At 48.3% G+C, this 17,837-nt stretch overlaps 2 protein-coding genes across 2 annotated transcripts; both read right to left on the bottom strand.

Annotated features, from left to right (window-relative positions):
• Positions 1 to 309: 309 nt before the first annotated feature.
• LOC310650656 (uncharacterized protein) lies at positions 310 to 5,689 on the bottom strand. Its single transcript, XM_083380237.1, has 3 exons — positions 5,168 to 5,689; positions 2,700 to 2,849; positions 310 to 653 (listed from the first exon to the last, which is right to left on the bottom strand). Exons 1-3 carry the CDS (start codon positions 5,528 to 5,530, stop codon positions 498 to 500), a joined length of 669 nt encoding a protein of 222 aa, XP_083236363.1. The 5' UTR covers positions 5,531 to 5,689; the 3' UTR covers positions 310 to 497.
• Positions 5,690 to 12,114: 6,425 nt separating this feature from the next.
• LOC310650655 (uncharacterized protein) lies at positions 12,115 to 16,150 on the bottom strand. The gene is made up of 3 exons (XM_083380236.1): positions 15,500 to 16,150; positions 13,707 to 13,853; positions 12,115 to 12,418 (listed from the first exon to the last, which is right to left on the bottom strand). Exons 1-3 carry the CDS (start codon positions 16,103 to 16,105, stop codon positions 12,290 to 12,292), a joined length of 882 nt encoding a protein of 293 aa, XP_083236362.1. The 5' UTR covers positions 16,106 to 16,150; the 3' UTR covers positions 12,115 to 12,289.
• Between the last annotated feature and the right edge of the window lie 1,687 nt (positions 16,151 to 17,837).

Genomic DNA, 17,837 nt, shown 5'->3' with positions numbered 1-17,837 from the left:
CCACCAGAAGTTGTGGATGCTCCATCCCTAGAGGCTTTTAAGAAGAGATTGGACAGCCCTTTGTCCCAAATGGTAGAGGTCTCCACGGCCCCTTCCAACTCTCTTATCCTATTAAATGTGGCTAGTTACCTAGTGCTCCAAAGGCAGTCACATTTTTTCCCCCTCTGTCATAACTTTGAACACTTATGTCATAACTTTGAACAGTCGCTAAGTGACCGGTTGTATGTCCAGGGCTCCCTGTAGACATTGCCCCCCCTGCACTCAATCCCGTGATTTTCAAGCTTCCCAAACGAAGAACTGACCACACCGCTAAACAACACGGCAACGTTCATGCAATTTAATCTTCACAACTATTTGGCGAGAAAGGGACCGAGAACTACGGGGGATTCTTGGCTGAAGTGGAGCTGCACTAGATCCCCTTTTTTTCCAGAGAAGAAATCTGAGGGTTTGCGTCTAAGCGATTTCCCGGAAAGGATGGACGAAAGGGGGGAAGAACATCAAAAGGAAGGGTTGCCTGAAAAATCCAGCAAGTTGTTCAGATCCAGCGTGTCCTTGGAGTCTTCCCAAAACACCACCGGCTCGCAGTCCTGACTCACCACGGCGGATTGTTGACTCCGCGCATCGAGAAACATGTGAACTATGCATTTCCATTTCTAGGAAATTGGGAGGATGGTTAGAATAAGGAGAAAGTGAGTTAGGGATTTGGGGATCCCACCCAGCACAGCGCGGAGAACTGGAGGAGAAAATACGCAGATTTGGAGAAGACCAAACTCTTGAATTCTCCCGCTGTTTGCTCATCCACCCAAGCCACGAAAGAAGGAGCTTTGCCCAAAAAGGGATCCCGCAATTTGTCCTTCAGTTTGAAGTAGAACTGGGTTTTGACGTTTCTTTCAAAGGAGATGGGGATTGGAGGGATTTGAGGGTGCAAATGAGCTCTTTTATAGACACCACCCCCAAATCTCACACTCTGAGAAACGTCTTCCCCACAAGGACAACTCTGTGAGGTGAGTAGGGCTCAGAAAGAGGGACTGGCCCAAAGTTACCCAGATGGTTTTCCTGCCTAAGGCAGGACTAGAACTCACCGTCTCCTGGTGATTCGCCCCAAATCACCCAGCTGGCTTTCATGCCTAAGGCAGGACTAGAACTCACTGTCTCCTGGTGATTGGCCCAAAGTCACTCTGCCGTCCTTCCTGCCTAAGGCGGGACTAGAACTCACTGTCTCCTGGTGATTGGCCCAAAGTCACTCAGCCGGCTTTCGTGCCTAAGGCAGGACTAGAACTCCCAGCCTCCCGGTGATTGGCCCAAAGTCACTTGCCGTCTTTCCTGCCTAAGGCGGGACTAGAACTCACCATCTCCTGGTGATTGGCCCAAAGTCACTCAGCCGGCTTTCGTGCCTGAGGCGGGACTAGAACTCACTGTCTCCTGGTGATTGGCCCAAAGTCACTTGCCGTCTTTCCTGCCTAAGGCGGGACTAGAACTCACCATCTCCTGGTGATTGGCCCAAAGTCACTCAGCCGGCTTTCATGCCTAAGGCAGGACTAGAGCTCACCGTCTCCTTGTGATTCACCCCAAATCACCCAGATGGTTTTCCTGCCTAAGGCAGGACTAGAACTCACCGTCTCCTGGTGATTGGCCCAAAGTCACTCAGCTGGCTTTCATGCCTAAGGCAGGACTAGAACTCACCGTCTCCTGGTGATTGGCCCAAAGTCACTCTGCCGTCCTTCCTGCCTAAGGCGGGACTAGAACTCCCAGCCTCCCGGTGATTGGCCCAAAGTCACTCAGCCGGCTTTCGTGCCTGAGGCGGGACTAGAACTCACTGTCTCCTGGTGATTGGCCCAAAGTCACTCAGCCGGCTTTCATGCCTAAGGCAGGACTAGAGCTCACTGTCTCCTTGTGATTCACCCCAAATCACCCAGCCGGCTTTCCTGCCTAAGGCAGGACTAGAAGTCACCGTCTCCTGGTGATTGGCCCAATGTTATCCTGCCCAAAGTCACCCAGTCAGTGTCTTGTCCAGCTTCTTGGTTTCTTCTGGAATTTTTCAGTCTGGGAACCATGGCAGAGACACCCCCTTACCTGCAGCCGGCAATGGAATTGGAGAGCCACTAGTCCAGGGGTAGGCAACCTTGGCTCTTTTATGACTCGTGGACTTCAACTCCCAGAATTCCTGAGTCAGCATAGCTGAACCAGAGCAGGAGTAGGCAACCTTGGCTCTTTTAGGACTCGTGGACTTCAACTCCCATAATTCCTGAGCCAGCATGGCTCAGCATGGAAACCTCTCCCTTTCCCGTCAGCATGGCTGACTCAGGAATTCTGGGAGTTGAAGTCCACGAGTCATAAAAGAGCCAAGGTTGCCTACTCCTGCTCTGGTTCAGCTATGCTGACTCAGGAATTCTGGGAGTTGAAGTCCACGAGTCATAAAAGAGCCAAGGTTGCCTACTCCTGCTCTGGTTCAGCCATGCTGACTCAGGAATTCTGGGAGTTGAAGTCCACGAGTCATAAAAGAGCCAAGGTTGCCTACTCCTGCTCTGGTTCAGCTATGCTGACTCAGGAATTCTGGGAGTTGAAGTCCACGAGTCATAAAAGAGCCAAGGTTGCCTACCCCTGCACTAGGCAGACTTACAGACCGCGAAAGAACGCCAGGGCTACCCAGATGGGCAACCCTGGCAACAGGGTCCCCCGGACGTGGGCTGCGACCTCACCTTCTGCTCGTGCTTGGGCAATGCCACGCAGGGAGCCGCTTTTGAGGATCGAAGGGTGTACCACGGGACTGCAGACTCTCGGCCCTGTTCTTTGGTGCAGTTGGTGTTCACCAAAAATAGCGGGAAACTCAGCATAATGCCAATGGCGCTCTGGAAGAGGAATCGGAATAACAGAGTTGGAAGGGACCTCGGAGGTCTTCTAGCCCAACCCCCTGCTCAAGCAGGAGACCCTGTGCCATTTCAGACAAAGGACTCTCTGGCCTCTTCTTAAAAAACTCCAGTGATGGAGCAAGCAGGGCTGTGGTGGAGAGGCTGGACATCTTTATTCTAGCTTAAACTTTGTTGCATGCCAATTTTCCAAAGCACCTGAAAGGCAGGACAAGAAGTAACGGGTAGAAAGTGACCAAGGAGAGAAGCAACCTGGAACTAAGGAGAAACTTCCTGACAGTGAGAACAATTAACCAGTGGAACAGTTTGCAACTAGAAGTTGTGGGTGCTCCAACACTGGAGTTTTTTAAGATGAGACTGGACAGGCATTTGTCTGAAATGGTATAGGGTTTCCTGCCTGAGCAGGGGGTTGGACTAGATGATCTCCAAGCTCCCTTCCAACTCTGTTATTCTAAGTTCTGTACAATAACAACAACAACGTTTACCTGTTGCAAATATACTGAAAGCAAAGAAATAATGTTGTGTTATTACAGATCAAGTCCAACAAGAAAAGTTTCTGGGAGATACGCCAGCTGCCTGCAAGCAAGGACCGATGGGACCATAAAATAGAGAAAGTCAAAGAAAATGAAGAAGCTAGAAGTGCTCTGAGACTTTAAATAGACTTTAAATAGACTGGCATCTGCCACATAACACACCAGATTTAACAATTGTTGATAAGTAAGAAGAGAAGAGAAGAATTCTCTTCTGGAAATCAAAATAGAACGAGTGTGGTAATAGGTAGTAGCAGCAGTGATGGGCACCTTGGGTGCGATCCCAAAATATTTGGAGCACCACTTGAACACCATCATAATTGATGAGTACAACATCGGTCAATTGTAAAAGGTAGTCTCAAATTCACTCTAGGGGACGCGGTGGCTCAGTGGGTTAGGACGCTGAGCTTGTCGATCAGAAGGTCGGCAGTTTGGCAGGTCGAATCCCGAGTGCCGCATAGCAGAGTGAGCGCCTGTTACCCGTCCCAGCTTCTGCCAACCTAGCAGTTCGAAAGCACGTACAAATGCAAGTAGAAAAATAGGGACCACTCCGGTGGGAAGGTAACAGCGTTCCGTGCACCTTTGGCGTCTAGTCATGCCGACCACATGACCACGGAGACGTCCTCGGACAAGCCCTGGCTCTTCGGCTTTGAAACGGAGATGAGCACCGGCCCCTAGAGTCGGAAACGACTAGCACGCATGTGCGGGGGAACCTTTACCTTTACCTTTAAATTCACTCTGTACATCTGGCTGACTGTGCAAGGAACCATCAGAATATACAGTAATACTATCGACATTGAAAAAGGCCCCTTCAGTCAATTGCAAAAGGCAGCTGTAGTTGGAACAGCTTCCATCCTGCGTTGGTACTTTTCACACCCTCTGTCTATCCCAAATCTGTGGGGGGAAAACTCAGTAGGTGGATAAAAATGCCAAATCCAGTCTGAACATCTGGCTGACTGTGACAACTGGACTTGCTTGTTTTTCTTTGAAGACGTTTTGCTTCTCCTCCAAGAAGCTTCTTCAGCTCTGACTGGAGGGTGGGGAATGGAAAGATTTATACTCCTTGCAGACAGCTGGTCATTTGCCTTCTTTTTAGAGAGTCATTGAGGCCACTTGGGGGTTTGTCTGTGTCCTCAGGGTCGCCTGAGTGGTGCAAATGGGCGTGGAGCCTTCTTGGAACTGCTGCAAGGACTGTGTGTTCCACACCCATTTTCACTACTCAGGTGACCTTGAGAACACAGATAAACCTCAAGTTTATTTATTTATTTTATTTATTTAATTGAATTTCTATACCGCCCTTCTCCCGAAGGACTCAGGGCGGTGTAAGTGGCCTCAACGGCTCTGTAAAAGAAGGCAAATGACCAGCGGTCTTCAAGGAATATAAGTCCTTCCATTCCCCACCATCCAGTCAGAGTTGAAGCAGCTTCTTGGAGGAGAAGCGAAACGACTTCAAAGAAAGAAGAAAAAAGTTCCGGTTGCCTCATGGGGGGAAAAATAGCACCTTTGGGACAACCATGATCTGGATGATGGAGAATCTCCATAGACAATATCTCCTTGCAAAGTCTAGCTGCTGTTTCTGAACTGGCGAGCAATGCGCATCTGAAGGAGTGTTCTTGGGACTCATTTTTGGAGGGGAAGCGGGCCAATGACAGGTGGATGGGCACTAATTTTGGATGGGGCAGGGGTAGCCAAGCTTCTCTCTGGATGCATAATCCCTCAACCCCACCCACCCCACCCCGGGCCCATTTGCAAGGCTGTCCTTCGAGTTACCTTCACTTTGACATCGATATCTTCTATGGGTCTGTAGAAAGCATCAGGGTTGCGTTTGTTGAAGTAGCGCATGGCTTGTTCCTTCAAGAACATGAATTCATAGGGGCTTCCGCTGCTGTGCTCCATCCGTTCGCGATACTCCTTTGCTCTTTCCTCCAGTTCTTCCGAATTGGGTTCCTCGGAAGCCCACAGCTGCTTCTCCTGTTCTGCCGGTTCTGGAGAAGTGGCGTTCTCTTTGGGGCAGCAACTTTGTTCTGGAGGCACTCCTGGTCCACAACATTCTTTTTTTTCCTCCACCTCCGAGGTCCCGCAGACCAGGACACAGGCCAGGAGCAGCTGGAGACCCACCAGGGAACTCTTCATGATGGCCAGGAGATGCGGTGAAGGTCGAAACCGTGGGCTGGAGGGAGGAGGCAGGCCCGCTGATATACCTCTGAAGAAGCCTCACCCTCCAAAAAGCTCCACCTTCAATCCAGAAGAAGACGTCCTTCTCAGGTTGGGTCACTTCTGCTAAACGTGGTCCAAGCAGAAGAGTTGGTCAAGCAGAACATCCTCGCCCAAATCCCCTCCTTTCCCCTTCTGTCCTCGCATTTCAAGATTTCTTCTGACTCACTGGTGGAGGCTGAGTTTGACGTGAGGCTAAGCTTTTCTGAAATCATACATCATTTTGCTTAGGCAACAGCTGTCCTCCACCTTCTGGGACTCATCTCAGGCAAATTTATTTTTTTGCAAGTGACGACAGGCGCATTTAAAAGCACACCGTCTGTCTGAATGGGCCTTTTTCCTGGAACTTCACACACACACACACACACACACACACAGAGAGAGAGAGAGAGAGAGAGAGAGAGAGGTATGACTGATGTTTAGCTTGGAAGCTCATGCTTGGCAGGCTGGTTGAGGTGTGATATAGCATGGTGTCACTGTTACATTGTGCGCAGTGCCATGGTTAGGCGGCATTGCAAGGTTGATTTAAGAGTTTGCAAGGTTTCTTGCAGAATGGGGGGGGATCCTTGGTGCTTTCTGAGCTTGGTGGTTTTCTTGCAGACATTTCATTACCAAGGCAATATCATCAATGCATTGATTTTATTATTTAGATTGACAATGAAATGTCAGCAAGAAAACCACCAAGCTCAGAGAACACCAAAGACTCCACAGTCCTTTTCATTTCCTCCTCCTCCTCCTCTCCACAAATCCTACTCTCTTCTAGCACTGATGAAGCTGCTTAGATGGGTCATAAAATGTCTGCAAGAAAACAAGAGGGCACAGAGAGCACCAAGGACCCCACAGATCAATCCTGAGGTTCAAATATTCTCTTTCTTTCAGAAGCAAGGGAATGCGTGCGCTGAATTTAAATTTGCACTCTGAAAGTTCTTCTGTTCCATCATAAAACTCCCCGGGATTTAAGGACATCTTGGATTTGCAGGAAGTAAAGCTTAAAATGTCGACAGTCCGAATGATCCCTGAGGCCACGACTGTGTTGTTTGATTTAGCAGCTGTTGTGGAAATGGTTTGCAACTTGCAGGCTTTTTTTAAAAATTGTCTACGTCTTAATTTCACCAAAAGGGACGCGGTGGCTCAGTGGGTTAGGACGCTGAGCTTGTCGATCAGAAGGTCGGCAGTTTGGCGGGTCGAATCCCGAGTGCCGCTTAGCAGAGCAGCCTGTTACCTGTCCCAGCTTCTGCCAACCTAGCAGTTTGAAAGCACGTAAAAATGCAAGTAGAAAAATAGGGACCACTATGGTGGGAAGGTAACAGCGTTCCGTGTGCCTTTGGCATCTAGTCATGCCGGCCACATGACCACGGAGACGTCCTCGGACAAGCACTGGCTCTTCGGCTTTGAAACGGAGATGAACAACAGCCCCTAGAGTTGGAAACGACTAGCACACATCTGCGGGGGAACCTTTACCTTAATTTCACCAAAATCTCTGAGGTTCCCAGAAGGCCAGAGTTTCAGGTCTTTCTTCAGGCAGTGAAAAGGGGACTTTTTCCCCCCTAATGTTGTATTCTAGAAAAGTATGACTCTAGAAAGATGTTGAGACTACAGAAAGAGTGCAGAGAAGAGCAGCAAACACGATTAGAAGGCTGGAGACTAAAACATACGAAGAACAGCTGCAGGAATTGGGTTGTCTAGTTGAATGAAAAGAAGGCCTGGGGTGACAGGACAGCAGTGTTGGAACATCTGAGGGGCTGCTACAAAGAAGGGGGGGGTTGTCAATCCCCCAAAGCACCTGAAGGCAGGACAAGAAGCAATGAATGGAAACTAATTAAGGTGAGACGCAAACTAGAACTAAGGAGAAATTTCCTGACAGTCAGAACAATTACTGTAATCAGTGGAACAACTTGCCTCCAGAAATTGTGGAAGTTTTCAAGAAGAAACTGGACAGCCATCTGTCTGGAATGGCACAGGGGTTCCTGCTTGAGCAGGTGGTTGGACTAGAAGATCTCCAAGGTCCCTTCCACCTGTTATACGGCTGATGTTACCTTGTGCACTCTAGGAATGTGAGATCACAACAACCAGGCGAGTCAGCCACAAAAGCCCACGCTGAGCAGTGATCCGTGGACTTTCAATCCCACTGTTGAAAGAAAAATCAGGTCCAGTTCCAAGCCGGGAGTAAATAAAAATGGAGGCTGCTTGGAAACAAGGTTCCAGTTTATTGAAGAGCAGAATCTGCAACAGCATGTAGTTCTGGGACAGCTGACCCAGAACCACATGCTATTGGTGGTTCTGCTCATCAATAAACTGGAAATGTCTTTCTTCAAGCAGCCTCCATTTTTATTTCCAGTGTCTTAGCCTCCATTTTATTTACTCCCGGCTTGGAACTGGACCTGATTTTTCTTTCAACACCAACACACAGAAAGACCCAGTTAGAAGAAGCCAGCCTGGCTGATTTTGAGTTTCAGTAGGACACTATCTAGCTCAGTGTTTCTCAAGCTTGGCCACTTTAAGATGGGTGGACTCGGCTCCCAGAATTCCCCAGCCAGTATGGCTTAAGGCTATACGGCAGATATGTCAAACTCGCAACGTCACGTGATGTCGCGCAACGTATTGGGACAGTTTTGCCATTGCCGACAATGGAATGGGCGCGGCTTCCACATGACACGTCCAACCCGCGGGCCGGCAGTTTGACACCCCTGCTATATGGATGTCAACTCCCAGAATTCCCCAGCCAGCATGGGAATTGTAGTCCATATATCTTAAAGTGGCCAAGGTCGAGGGACACTGTTCTGATTGTGGTGCAACCTTTCCAGTCTCCTTTCAACAAAGCAACTTTGTACACCTCTGTTGTTGTTGCCTGGCATGGCCGTTCTTGGCACGCTTCTCCTTGTGTCTTGTGTTCCCCCCCCAAACATAAACCCAGGTCTTTGAAGTCAAGAAAAATTAAGCCCAGGTCAGTGGGATGGGTAGATTTCTGAACAATGAAGAAGGGGACACCATTGATTGCGATTTGTGTTGGCAAGGTTTTGGCAAGGGCATTATTTCGGTCTGATGAAAGAAACCCTGTTTCTAAGCGAGCCACGGTCCAAAGAAAAGTTCAGATGGGTCATGAAGGGTTTGGCTGAAGCCAAAGTCAACCTGGCACCTTCTGCGGTTTCTGACGCTAAATGTCACTGCCCTTCAGTGTGGTTCATTCCACAGCTGTCTGGCTCTGGTGTGTGGGTTGACCAAAAGATTAAAGGCTACCACAGACAAACCCTGATTGTGCTTTGTGTTCAAGCTCAGGGCGATATGATGTAATGCATTTTCTCTTAGGAAGCAGGTGTCCTGGGTTGCACAGACCTGCATTCCCTCCCTCCCATCTTTTTTCCAACCTATATCCTTCCTTCCTTCCTTCCTTCTTTCCTTCCTCCCTCCCTCCCTCCCGCACTCACCTCACTCACTCATTCACTTTTTCCAACCTACCGTATCTCTTTTCTTCCTTCCTTCCTTCCTTCCTTCCTTCCTTCCTTCCTTCCTTCCTTCCTTCCTTCCTTCCTTCCTTCCTTCCTTCCTTCTTTCTTCCCTCCCTCATTTACTCACTTTTTCCAAACTCCTTCTTTCTTTCTTTCTTTCTTTCTTTCTTTCTTTCTTTCTTTCTTTCTTTCTTTCTTTCTTTCTTTCTTTCTTCTTTCTTTCTTTCCTTCCTTCCTTCCTTCCTTCCTCCCTCCCTCCCTCCCTTTTTCCAACCTATCTCTTTCCTTCCTTCCTCCCTTCCTACCCCCCTTTGCTAGTTGCCAAGCAACCAAATTTTGATCATGTGACCATGGAGATGTTGCCATGGTCGTAAGTTTGCAAACCAGTCATAAGTGCTGTTGTAACTTTGAATGGTCACTAAATGAATGTTTGTAAGTTAAGGACTACTCTAGAGTCAGTGGAAAAGCTTGCCTCCGGGAGTTGTGGGTGGGCTTCATCACTGGAGCTCTTCATTTTTATGATGATGATGATGATTGTTTCTTGTATTATCCTTTTTTATTAGTTTATCGTATAGAATACAAAAAATACAAAAGCAAATAATAGGAAAAGAGAAGAGAAAAGTGTAGAAAAGAAGAGTAAAAGAAAGAAAAGGCGTTGACAGGGGAATAAGATAACAACAACTTCTCTTGAGAAGTTTGGGATTGATTCTTAGGTGATATCTCCACCATGTTCTTCACGCTGATGATCATAACTAGAAGAAGAATTTAAGCTTATCCTTCTCTGGTCTACTAGATTAGCTATAGTCCTATGAATGGAATGGGACAACCCATCACTGGACAATTCAAAAAATACCAAAATTAAATGAGATTAATTCTGATAAATAAGAAATAATAAGAAATGACAACAAGTAAATTATATCAATAATTATATCAATAATAAAATGAATAATAAAGTCAATCCAGAAATACAAGAGTTACAATAATTTTGACAAAAACATGGTCACCAATAATAAAAATTGAATGAAATGATTCATACAGTGTTGAATTGTTAGGCAGTGAATTGGCCATGGTGAGTTGTCCTAGGCCAGGGGTAGGCAACCTTGGCTCTTTTATGACTCATGGACTTCAACTCCCAGAATTCCTCAGCCAGCCTGGCTCAGCTTGGAAACCTCTCCCTTTCCCCTCAGCATGGCTGGCTCAGGAATTCTGGGAGTTGAGGTCCACGAGTCATAAAGCAGCCTAGGCCTAGGCCAAGGGGTAGACAACCTTGGCTCTTTTATGATTTGTGGACTTCAACTCCCAGAATTCCTCAGCCAGCCTGGCTCAGCTTGGAAACCTCTCCCTTTCCCCTCAGCGTGGCTGGCTCAGGAATTCTGGGAGTTAAAGTCCACGAGTCATAAAGGAGCCATAGGTCCCCCATGCTGGCTCAGGAATTCTGGGAGTTGAAGTCCATGAGTCATAAAGGAGCCATAGGTCCCCCATGCTGGCTCAGGAATTCTGGGAGTTGAAGTCCACGAGTCATAAAGGAGCCATAGGTCCCCCATGCTGGCTCAGGAATTCTGGGAGTTGAAGTCCACGAGTCATAAAGGAGCCATAGGTCCCCCATGCTGGCTCAGGAATTCTGGGAGTTGAAGTCCACGAGTCATAAAAGAGCCTTGGGTCCCCCATGCTGGCTCAGGAATTCTGGGAGTTGAAGTCCATGAGTCATAAAAGAGCCGAGGTTGCCTACCCCTGTTGTAGGTCCTCCTGCTTGAGCAGGGGGCTGGACTAGAAGACCTCCAAGGTCTCTTCCAGCTATATCCAATTCTATCAAACGGTACAGGGTCTCCGCCTTGAGCAGGGGTTTGGACTAGAACCGTGGCCCCCAACCTTTTGGGCACCAGGGACCGGTTCCGTGGAGAGAGGTTTTTCTGTGGAACGGAGGGTGCGTAGTTTTCTGTACTGCCTGCATCCCACGGATGGGGCTTTACTTGTTTGTGTGGCCCGGTTGCCGGATGCTGTGGCCCGCTGCCAGTCCACGAACTGGGGGTTGGGGACCCCTGGAGTAGAAGACCTCCAAGGTCCCTTCCAGCTACATTCTGATTGATTGATTGATTGATTGATTGATTGACAAGGCTAGAACCAGGAGACCTTATTTGTAGTGCAAGCGCAGAGTCTAGCTGGGGCACCTCGGGCCAGTCCCTTTTTCCCACGCCTACGAAGCCCGTTCTGGAAAAAAAATCTGGCCAGGAGCTTCAATGCAACTGTCCAGAGTCGAGGCCACCTCAACGACATGCTTACAGTCACCAACTGAAAATATGAGCTCTCCAACCTTCAGTTCCATTGATATCCTTCAGCGAGGCACACAGGTAGAACATAGAAATCCTCGGGCTGGAAGGGACCTTGGAGGTCTTCTAGCCCAACCCTTGCTCAAGGCAGAGGACCGGCTTATATCATTCCGGTCCAATGGCTGTTCAGTTTGTTTATTGTTTTTTTGTTTTTTAAAAAGCTCCAGTGATGGAGCACCCCCCCCCCCCTTCCAGCAGGCAAACTATTCCATTAATTGCTCTCGCCGTTAAGAAATTCCTAACTTAGTTCTAGGGGCTGAATCTCTCCTTGATTCGTTTCCATCCGTCGCTTCTTCTCCTGCCTTCAGGGGCTTTGGAGAAGAGGTTGATCCTCCCTGTAAATATTGGAAGACCCCTCTCAGGGGTCTTCTGTTTGTTAGATACGGGTTCCCGCTACAGTTCATACTAGGACAGTGATGGCGAACCTTTGAGAGACCGAGGGCCCAAACCGCAACCCCAAACCCACTTAAAATGGATTATAACCTCATGAAATGAGCAGAAAATACTTTGATCCCCCAGGGAGCAATCAGGTGGGTCTCCAAAGCCTCGTGTCAAAGAAAGAGACACCCTTCATTTCTGTGACCTCCACGGAACTCACATCTTTGTCATCACACACACTCTCTCACACACACACACACACAAATTGAAAACACTGGCTCTCCATCATAGAGTTGCGCAGCTCCGTCACCCAAGAACTGAGGCAACACGTGGCCAGCTCTGTGCAATTTAATTTTATTCTCCTATTTCAGAACAAGGGCAAAAGGCAGAGCTGTGAAGATTGGGGGATGAGAGGGGAGCGCAATGGGTTCCCTGTAGGGTGGGCAAGTCGGGGGCGGGTGGTTGCGCCTAAGTGATTATGCGGTTCTTAGGGAAGACACGGGGTGTTTTCCTCCCAGCACTGAGCATCAGAAGGGAAGACCCTTCAAACGTTTGGGTAATTGTTTAATTCCTGGGATTATAATGCAGTCCTGGCTGACCACCGTTTGCTTTTCGGTTCTCATGTCGATGAAGATATCAAAGGTGCAGTTGTGTTTCTAAAGACAACAAAGAAAGAGGGTTAGAAAACGGAGGTGTGGGGTGGGCCCTGATAAGACACTGGCGCTGAGGTTTTGGATCAGGAAGCTTTGGATCAGGAGCTGGACCGCTTTCAAGGAACGTGACTGGATCACTGGAAGATTGAGCTGCCGAATCTGCACAATGCACCGAGACTGCTTCGGGTCATGGCATTTTGTGGCACAGCTTGGTCTAATCTAGTGGTTAAAGCACTACAGGCTAGAAAGCAGGAGATTGTGAGTTCTAGTTCCCACCTTAGGGACAAAAGCCAAGTGGGAGACTTTGGGCCAATCGCTAGGAGATGGCGAGTTCTTGTCCCACCTTAGGCATGAAAGCCACCTGGGTGACTTTGGGCCTATTGCTAGGAGATGGCGAGTTCTACTCCAGCCTTAGCCATGAAAGCTACCTGGGTGACTTTGGGCCAATTGCTAGGAGGTGGTGAGTTCTAGTCTCACTTTAGCCATGAAAGCTACCTGGGTGACTTTGGGCCTATAGCTAGGAGATGGCGAGTTCTTCTCCTGCCTTAGGCATGAAAGCTACCTGGGTGACTTTGGGCCTATCACTAGGAGATGGCGAGTTCTAGTTCTGCCTTAGCCATGAAAGCTACCTGGGTGACTTTGGGCCAATTGCTAGGAGATGGTGAGTTCTAGTCCCACCTTAGCCATGAAAGCCAGTTTGGTGACTTTGGGCCAGTCACCATCTCTCAAACCAACCTACCCTGCAAGGTTGTTGTTATGGGGAAAAGAGTAAGGTGTGTTGGATATGTTCGCTGCCTTGGGTTATTTTTCAAACTAATAAAGACAAATCAATCAGTCAATGATGTGCCACAAAACCCAGCCAGTCTGGTTACGATTTCACTTATTTGGTGAAATAAGTGATCAGAATTCAGATGCTTGTCCCCTTTGGCGAACCTCTGACAAGCAAACATCAAGGGTAAAGCCGGATTCATTTAACGACCGTGCAACTAATTTAAGAATTGCAGCGATCCACTTAGCAACGGGGGCAAGAAAGGTCACAAAACAGGACAAAACACATTTAACAACTGTACTGTTAGCTCTCCGGAGTTGGGCAATTGTATAATTTTTTTTCAAAAAACAACCAGACAAAGGAAAGAAAAGGTTTTTGCGAGCCGGGCGGCCACCTAAATTTTTCACAAAGTATGGAGCCCGACCACCGAGTCTTATTCAACCGCCCCCCCCCTTTAAAACCGACAGTCGTTTCGCCGCTAGGCAGGGCGGGCTGTTCGAGATTCGAACTCACCACTTTTACCTCCGGATAACTTTGTGGCAGAAGCTGGCACCCCTCTTTTTCCAGATAGGCTCTTGAATATTCCACGCCAGCCTCTTCCTCTTCGCTTTTGGTGCAATTGGTCTCGCCCAACACCATCTTGACGTTGACCACGATGCCGAGGGCTTTCTGGGGTCAAAAGGCACATTTCAGAAGATGGATCGCTGCACTTGCCCTCAAACCCCCCGCCCTGCCCAGGACATTGGGATGAGTTCAGTTCGAACCCCCAAACTTTTTAGGGGTCGGTTCTACAGTTAAAGGTGTTAAGGGAGGGGGCTGCTTTGGAACACGTGCAGAGCGCCTTGCAACCTCAGCCGCCAGGGAAGCAGAGTTGGCACGGTGTTTGCGCGCCCGCAGGCGTAGCAAAGACACAGATTTTGACGGAGAGAAGAAAACGAAAAGGATAAACAGGCTTTAGAAAAAAAGTGATGAGAGGGCGGTGGAAGGCTAGAAACCAGGAGGCCACTCACCAGGAGGCTGGGAGTTCTAGTCCTGCCTTAGTCATGAACGTTGGCTGGGTGCCTTTGGGCCACTCACCAGGAGGCTGGGAGTTCTAGTCCTGCCTTAGGCATGAACGTTGGCTGGGTGCCTTTGGGCCAATCACCAGGAGGCTGGGAGTTCTAGTCCTGCCTTAGGCATGAATGTTGGCTGGGTGCCTTTGGGCCAATCACCGGGAGGCTGGGAGTTCTAGTCCTGCCTTAGGCATGAACGTTGGTTGGGTGCCTTTGGGCCAATCACCGGGAGACTGGGAGTTCTAGTCCTGTTTTACGCACGAAAGCCATGACATTCATTCTCTCAGCCCAGCCCACCTCACAGGGTTGGTGTTGTGGGGGAAAATAGGAGGAGGATTAGGATGTTCGCTACCTTAATTTATTTATAAAAATAATAAAGGCAGGATTAAAAAATAAAATAAAAATAAAATAAAATAAAGCAGACTTTTCCTGGCTTTGGTGTTAATCAATCAATCAGCAAAGAGCTGGAAGGGACCTTGGAGGTCTTCTAGACTAGCCCCCTGCTCAAGCAGGAGAACCTGTACCATTTCAGACAGATGGTTGTCCCGTCTGCATCATTCATCTCATTCCACTGATGTCTCACCCTTCCTCCGGGAGTTCATCTGTTCCGTGGGAACAACCTTGAGTTTGTTCCTACGCCACAACCCAGCAAGGTAGGCTGAGCTGAGGGAAGGGGGCAAAACTCTCTTTAACAACCATCTTGCTTAGCAAAGGCAATTTGGGGATCAGTTGTGGTCGTACGTTGAGGACTACCTGCAAGAAACTTGTTTGAAATGGTATGGGTTCTCCTGCTCGAGCGGGGGGCTTGACTAGAAGACCTCCAAGGTCCCTTCCAGATTCTATTCTATTCTATTCTATTCTATTCTATTCTATTCTATTCTATTCTATTCTATTCTATTCTATTCTATTCTATTCTATTCCATTCTATTCTATTCTATTCTATTCTATTCTATTCTATTCTATTCTATATTTTCTCTTCTCTTCTTATTTCTCTTCTCTTCTCTTCTCTTCTCTTCTCTTCTCTTCTCTTCTCTTCTCTTCTCTTCTCTTCTCTTCTATTCTATTCTATTCTATTCTATCCCATACCATACCATACCATCCCATACCATCCCATACCATCCCATACCATACCATTCCATTCCATTCCATTCTATTCTTTGGTACGATATACTTAATTGTGCGTTCCTTAATATGTAATATTTTGTAAGGACATAAAATTACGGGGGGGGGGGAACTTTGCTGCCCGAGTGGATTTCTGCTCACCTTGACCTCCACTTGAGCATCCTCCAGATGTTTGTAGTAGGGCCCATCCTTTTCTTGGTTGTAGTGGGCGATGGCTTGCTCTTTCCTGTAGTACCGCACGACATGCAAGCTTTGAGCTGCCTCTTGCATCATGTGCCTCCGATCTCCTTCTGCTATGTGCCTGTAATGTTCACTCGAGTCCGAACTTGCTTCTTCCAGATGGGGGTGCCTCTTTTTAGGATGCTTTTTTGCGACGTGGCGATGCTTCTTTCTGCTGGCTTCTCCTCCTCCTCCATGGGAATGCCTTTTTTTGCAACATTTGTCCTCCTCGTGATGACGCCTCTTCCCGCAGCAACAACAACACTCTTCCTCGTGATGGTGCCTCTTCTTGCAACCGCACTCCTCTTCCTCGTGATGATGCCTCTTCTCGCAGCAACAACACTCTTCCTCGTGTGGGCACCTCTTCTCACAACCTTCTTCCACGCAGTGATGCCTCTTCCCACACTGACGCTCCTCTTCGGATGAACTCTCCTCCTCTTCCTTGAAACATTTCCCTTGGGCCACAAACACGGCCAGCAGCAACACGCAGCCAAGAAGCAGCTGTAAACCCAGCCAGGACCTCCTCATGGTGGCCAGGAGATGCTGAAACAAGCCAATGATCCTGGCTGGAGGATGATGGCTGATATACCTCTCCGGAAGCCCTGCCCCTCCGTGGCTCCGCCCACCAGCTGGAAGAACCCGTCTCCTTCAAGCTGGTCCCGCCCATTGGCAAGATCGGGGGGGGGGGGAGGACTGGACTCCATCCCATGGCTCCATTGTCCCTCCTGATTCCATGGAGGCCTCTCTGGAGAGGTCAAGGCACCGTAGACGATGTGTCAGAATCCATTTATATTCCATTCCTAACTCCCTATCTGTGCAAACCTAAATCTCACCCCCTTACTGGATTCTGCCATTCCCAAGGAGGGGAAGAGAAGCTTGTCGATCAGAAGGTCGGCAGTTTGGCGGGTCGCATCCCGAGTGCCGCGTAGCAGAGTGAGCGCCTGTTACTCGTCCCAGCTTCTGCCAACCTAGCAGTTCAAAAGCACGTAAAAATGCAAGTAGAAAAATAGGGACCACTACGGTGGGAAGGTAACAGCGTTCCGTGCGCCTTTGGCATCTAGTCATGCCGGCCACACGACCACGGAGACGTCCTCGGACAAGCGCTGGCTCTTCGGCTTTGAAACGGAGATGAGCACCGGCCCCTAGAGTCGGAAACGACTAGCACGCATGTGCGGGGGAACCTTTACCTTTACTTTTTATCCCTTAGATGCAAGGTTGGTGTATTCAGCCTGCCCCGGGGGCCATCATCAAAGACCAGGGAAACAACCTTTGAACTGAGAAGAACAAAGAAAGAGGGGGGGGGAGAGATTCTGGTTTGTATCTCCGATTGGAATCTGAAGGGGAGGAAGCAACGGTGTTGTAAATGCATGGAAGTTCTCTTTTCCCACGAAGGGACTGAGGGGAGGGTTTTTTACTCGGGGACACTTTAAAAGTATCAATCTGTGACGCAGTTTCCAGATCCTGTCTAGATTTTGTCGTTGTTAGTTGCGAAGTCGTGTCCGACCCATCGCAACCCCATGGAAAACGTTCCTCCAGGCCTTCCTGTCCTCTACCATCTTCTGGAGTCCATTTAAGCTCACACCTCCTGCTTCAGTGACTCCATCCAGCCACCTCATTCTCTGTCGTCCCCTTCTTCTCTTGCCCTCAACCTTTCCCAGCATGAGGCTCTTCTCCAGTGAGTCCTTCCTTCTCATGAGGTGGCCAAAGGATTTGAGTTTCAGCTTCAGGATCTGGCCTTCTAAAGAGCAGTCGGGGTGGATCTCTGTCAATCATGTTTTAGTAAAAGTTCCTTTTTGGACAATCCTGTCTCCAAGAGTTCTTCTTTCCTAAGATGTAGATTGGCTGGGTCTTGACGCAATGGCTTCTTCCTTCATCTCTACAGCAAATTTGTGTAGCGGCAATACAGGAGAATAACAGAACGAAATGTTTTCTCGATGGCAACTTGCCACCAGCAAGATTAGCGAAAATATGTTTAAAAACAGGTCAGAGAGATGGTGGAAATGGAAACATAACTCAGGCACGTACTATCCTATTTGGTGGACATGTGGTAAAGCAAAGGCTTATTGGGAAAAAGATACGTGCCTGGTTAGACAAAAATGTTGGGAGAACATGTAGAATTTAACCCTGAACTTTTTCTATTAGGTATAATGCCAGAAAAGATTACTTTTTATTATTATTTGTTATTATTATTATTATTATTATTACAAACTTTACATTTGGTTCTGCACGTCACAACAGCAGCAGGAATAGTCTTTGGGCA

The sequence above is a fragment of the Vipera ursinii genome (assembly GCF_947247035.1).
Source record: "Vipera ursinii genome assembly, contig: scaffold_430, whole genome shotgun sequence".
NCBI classification, from domain to species: Eukaryota; Metazoa; Chordata; class Lepidosauria; order Squamata; family Viperidae; genus Vipera; species Vipera ursinii.
This window is presented reverse-complemented; position numbering and strand designations above follow the sequence as displayed.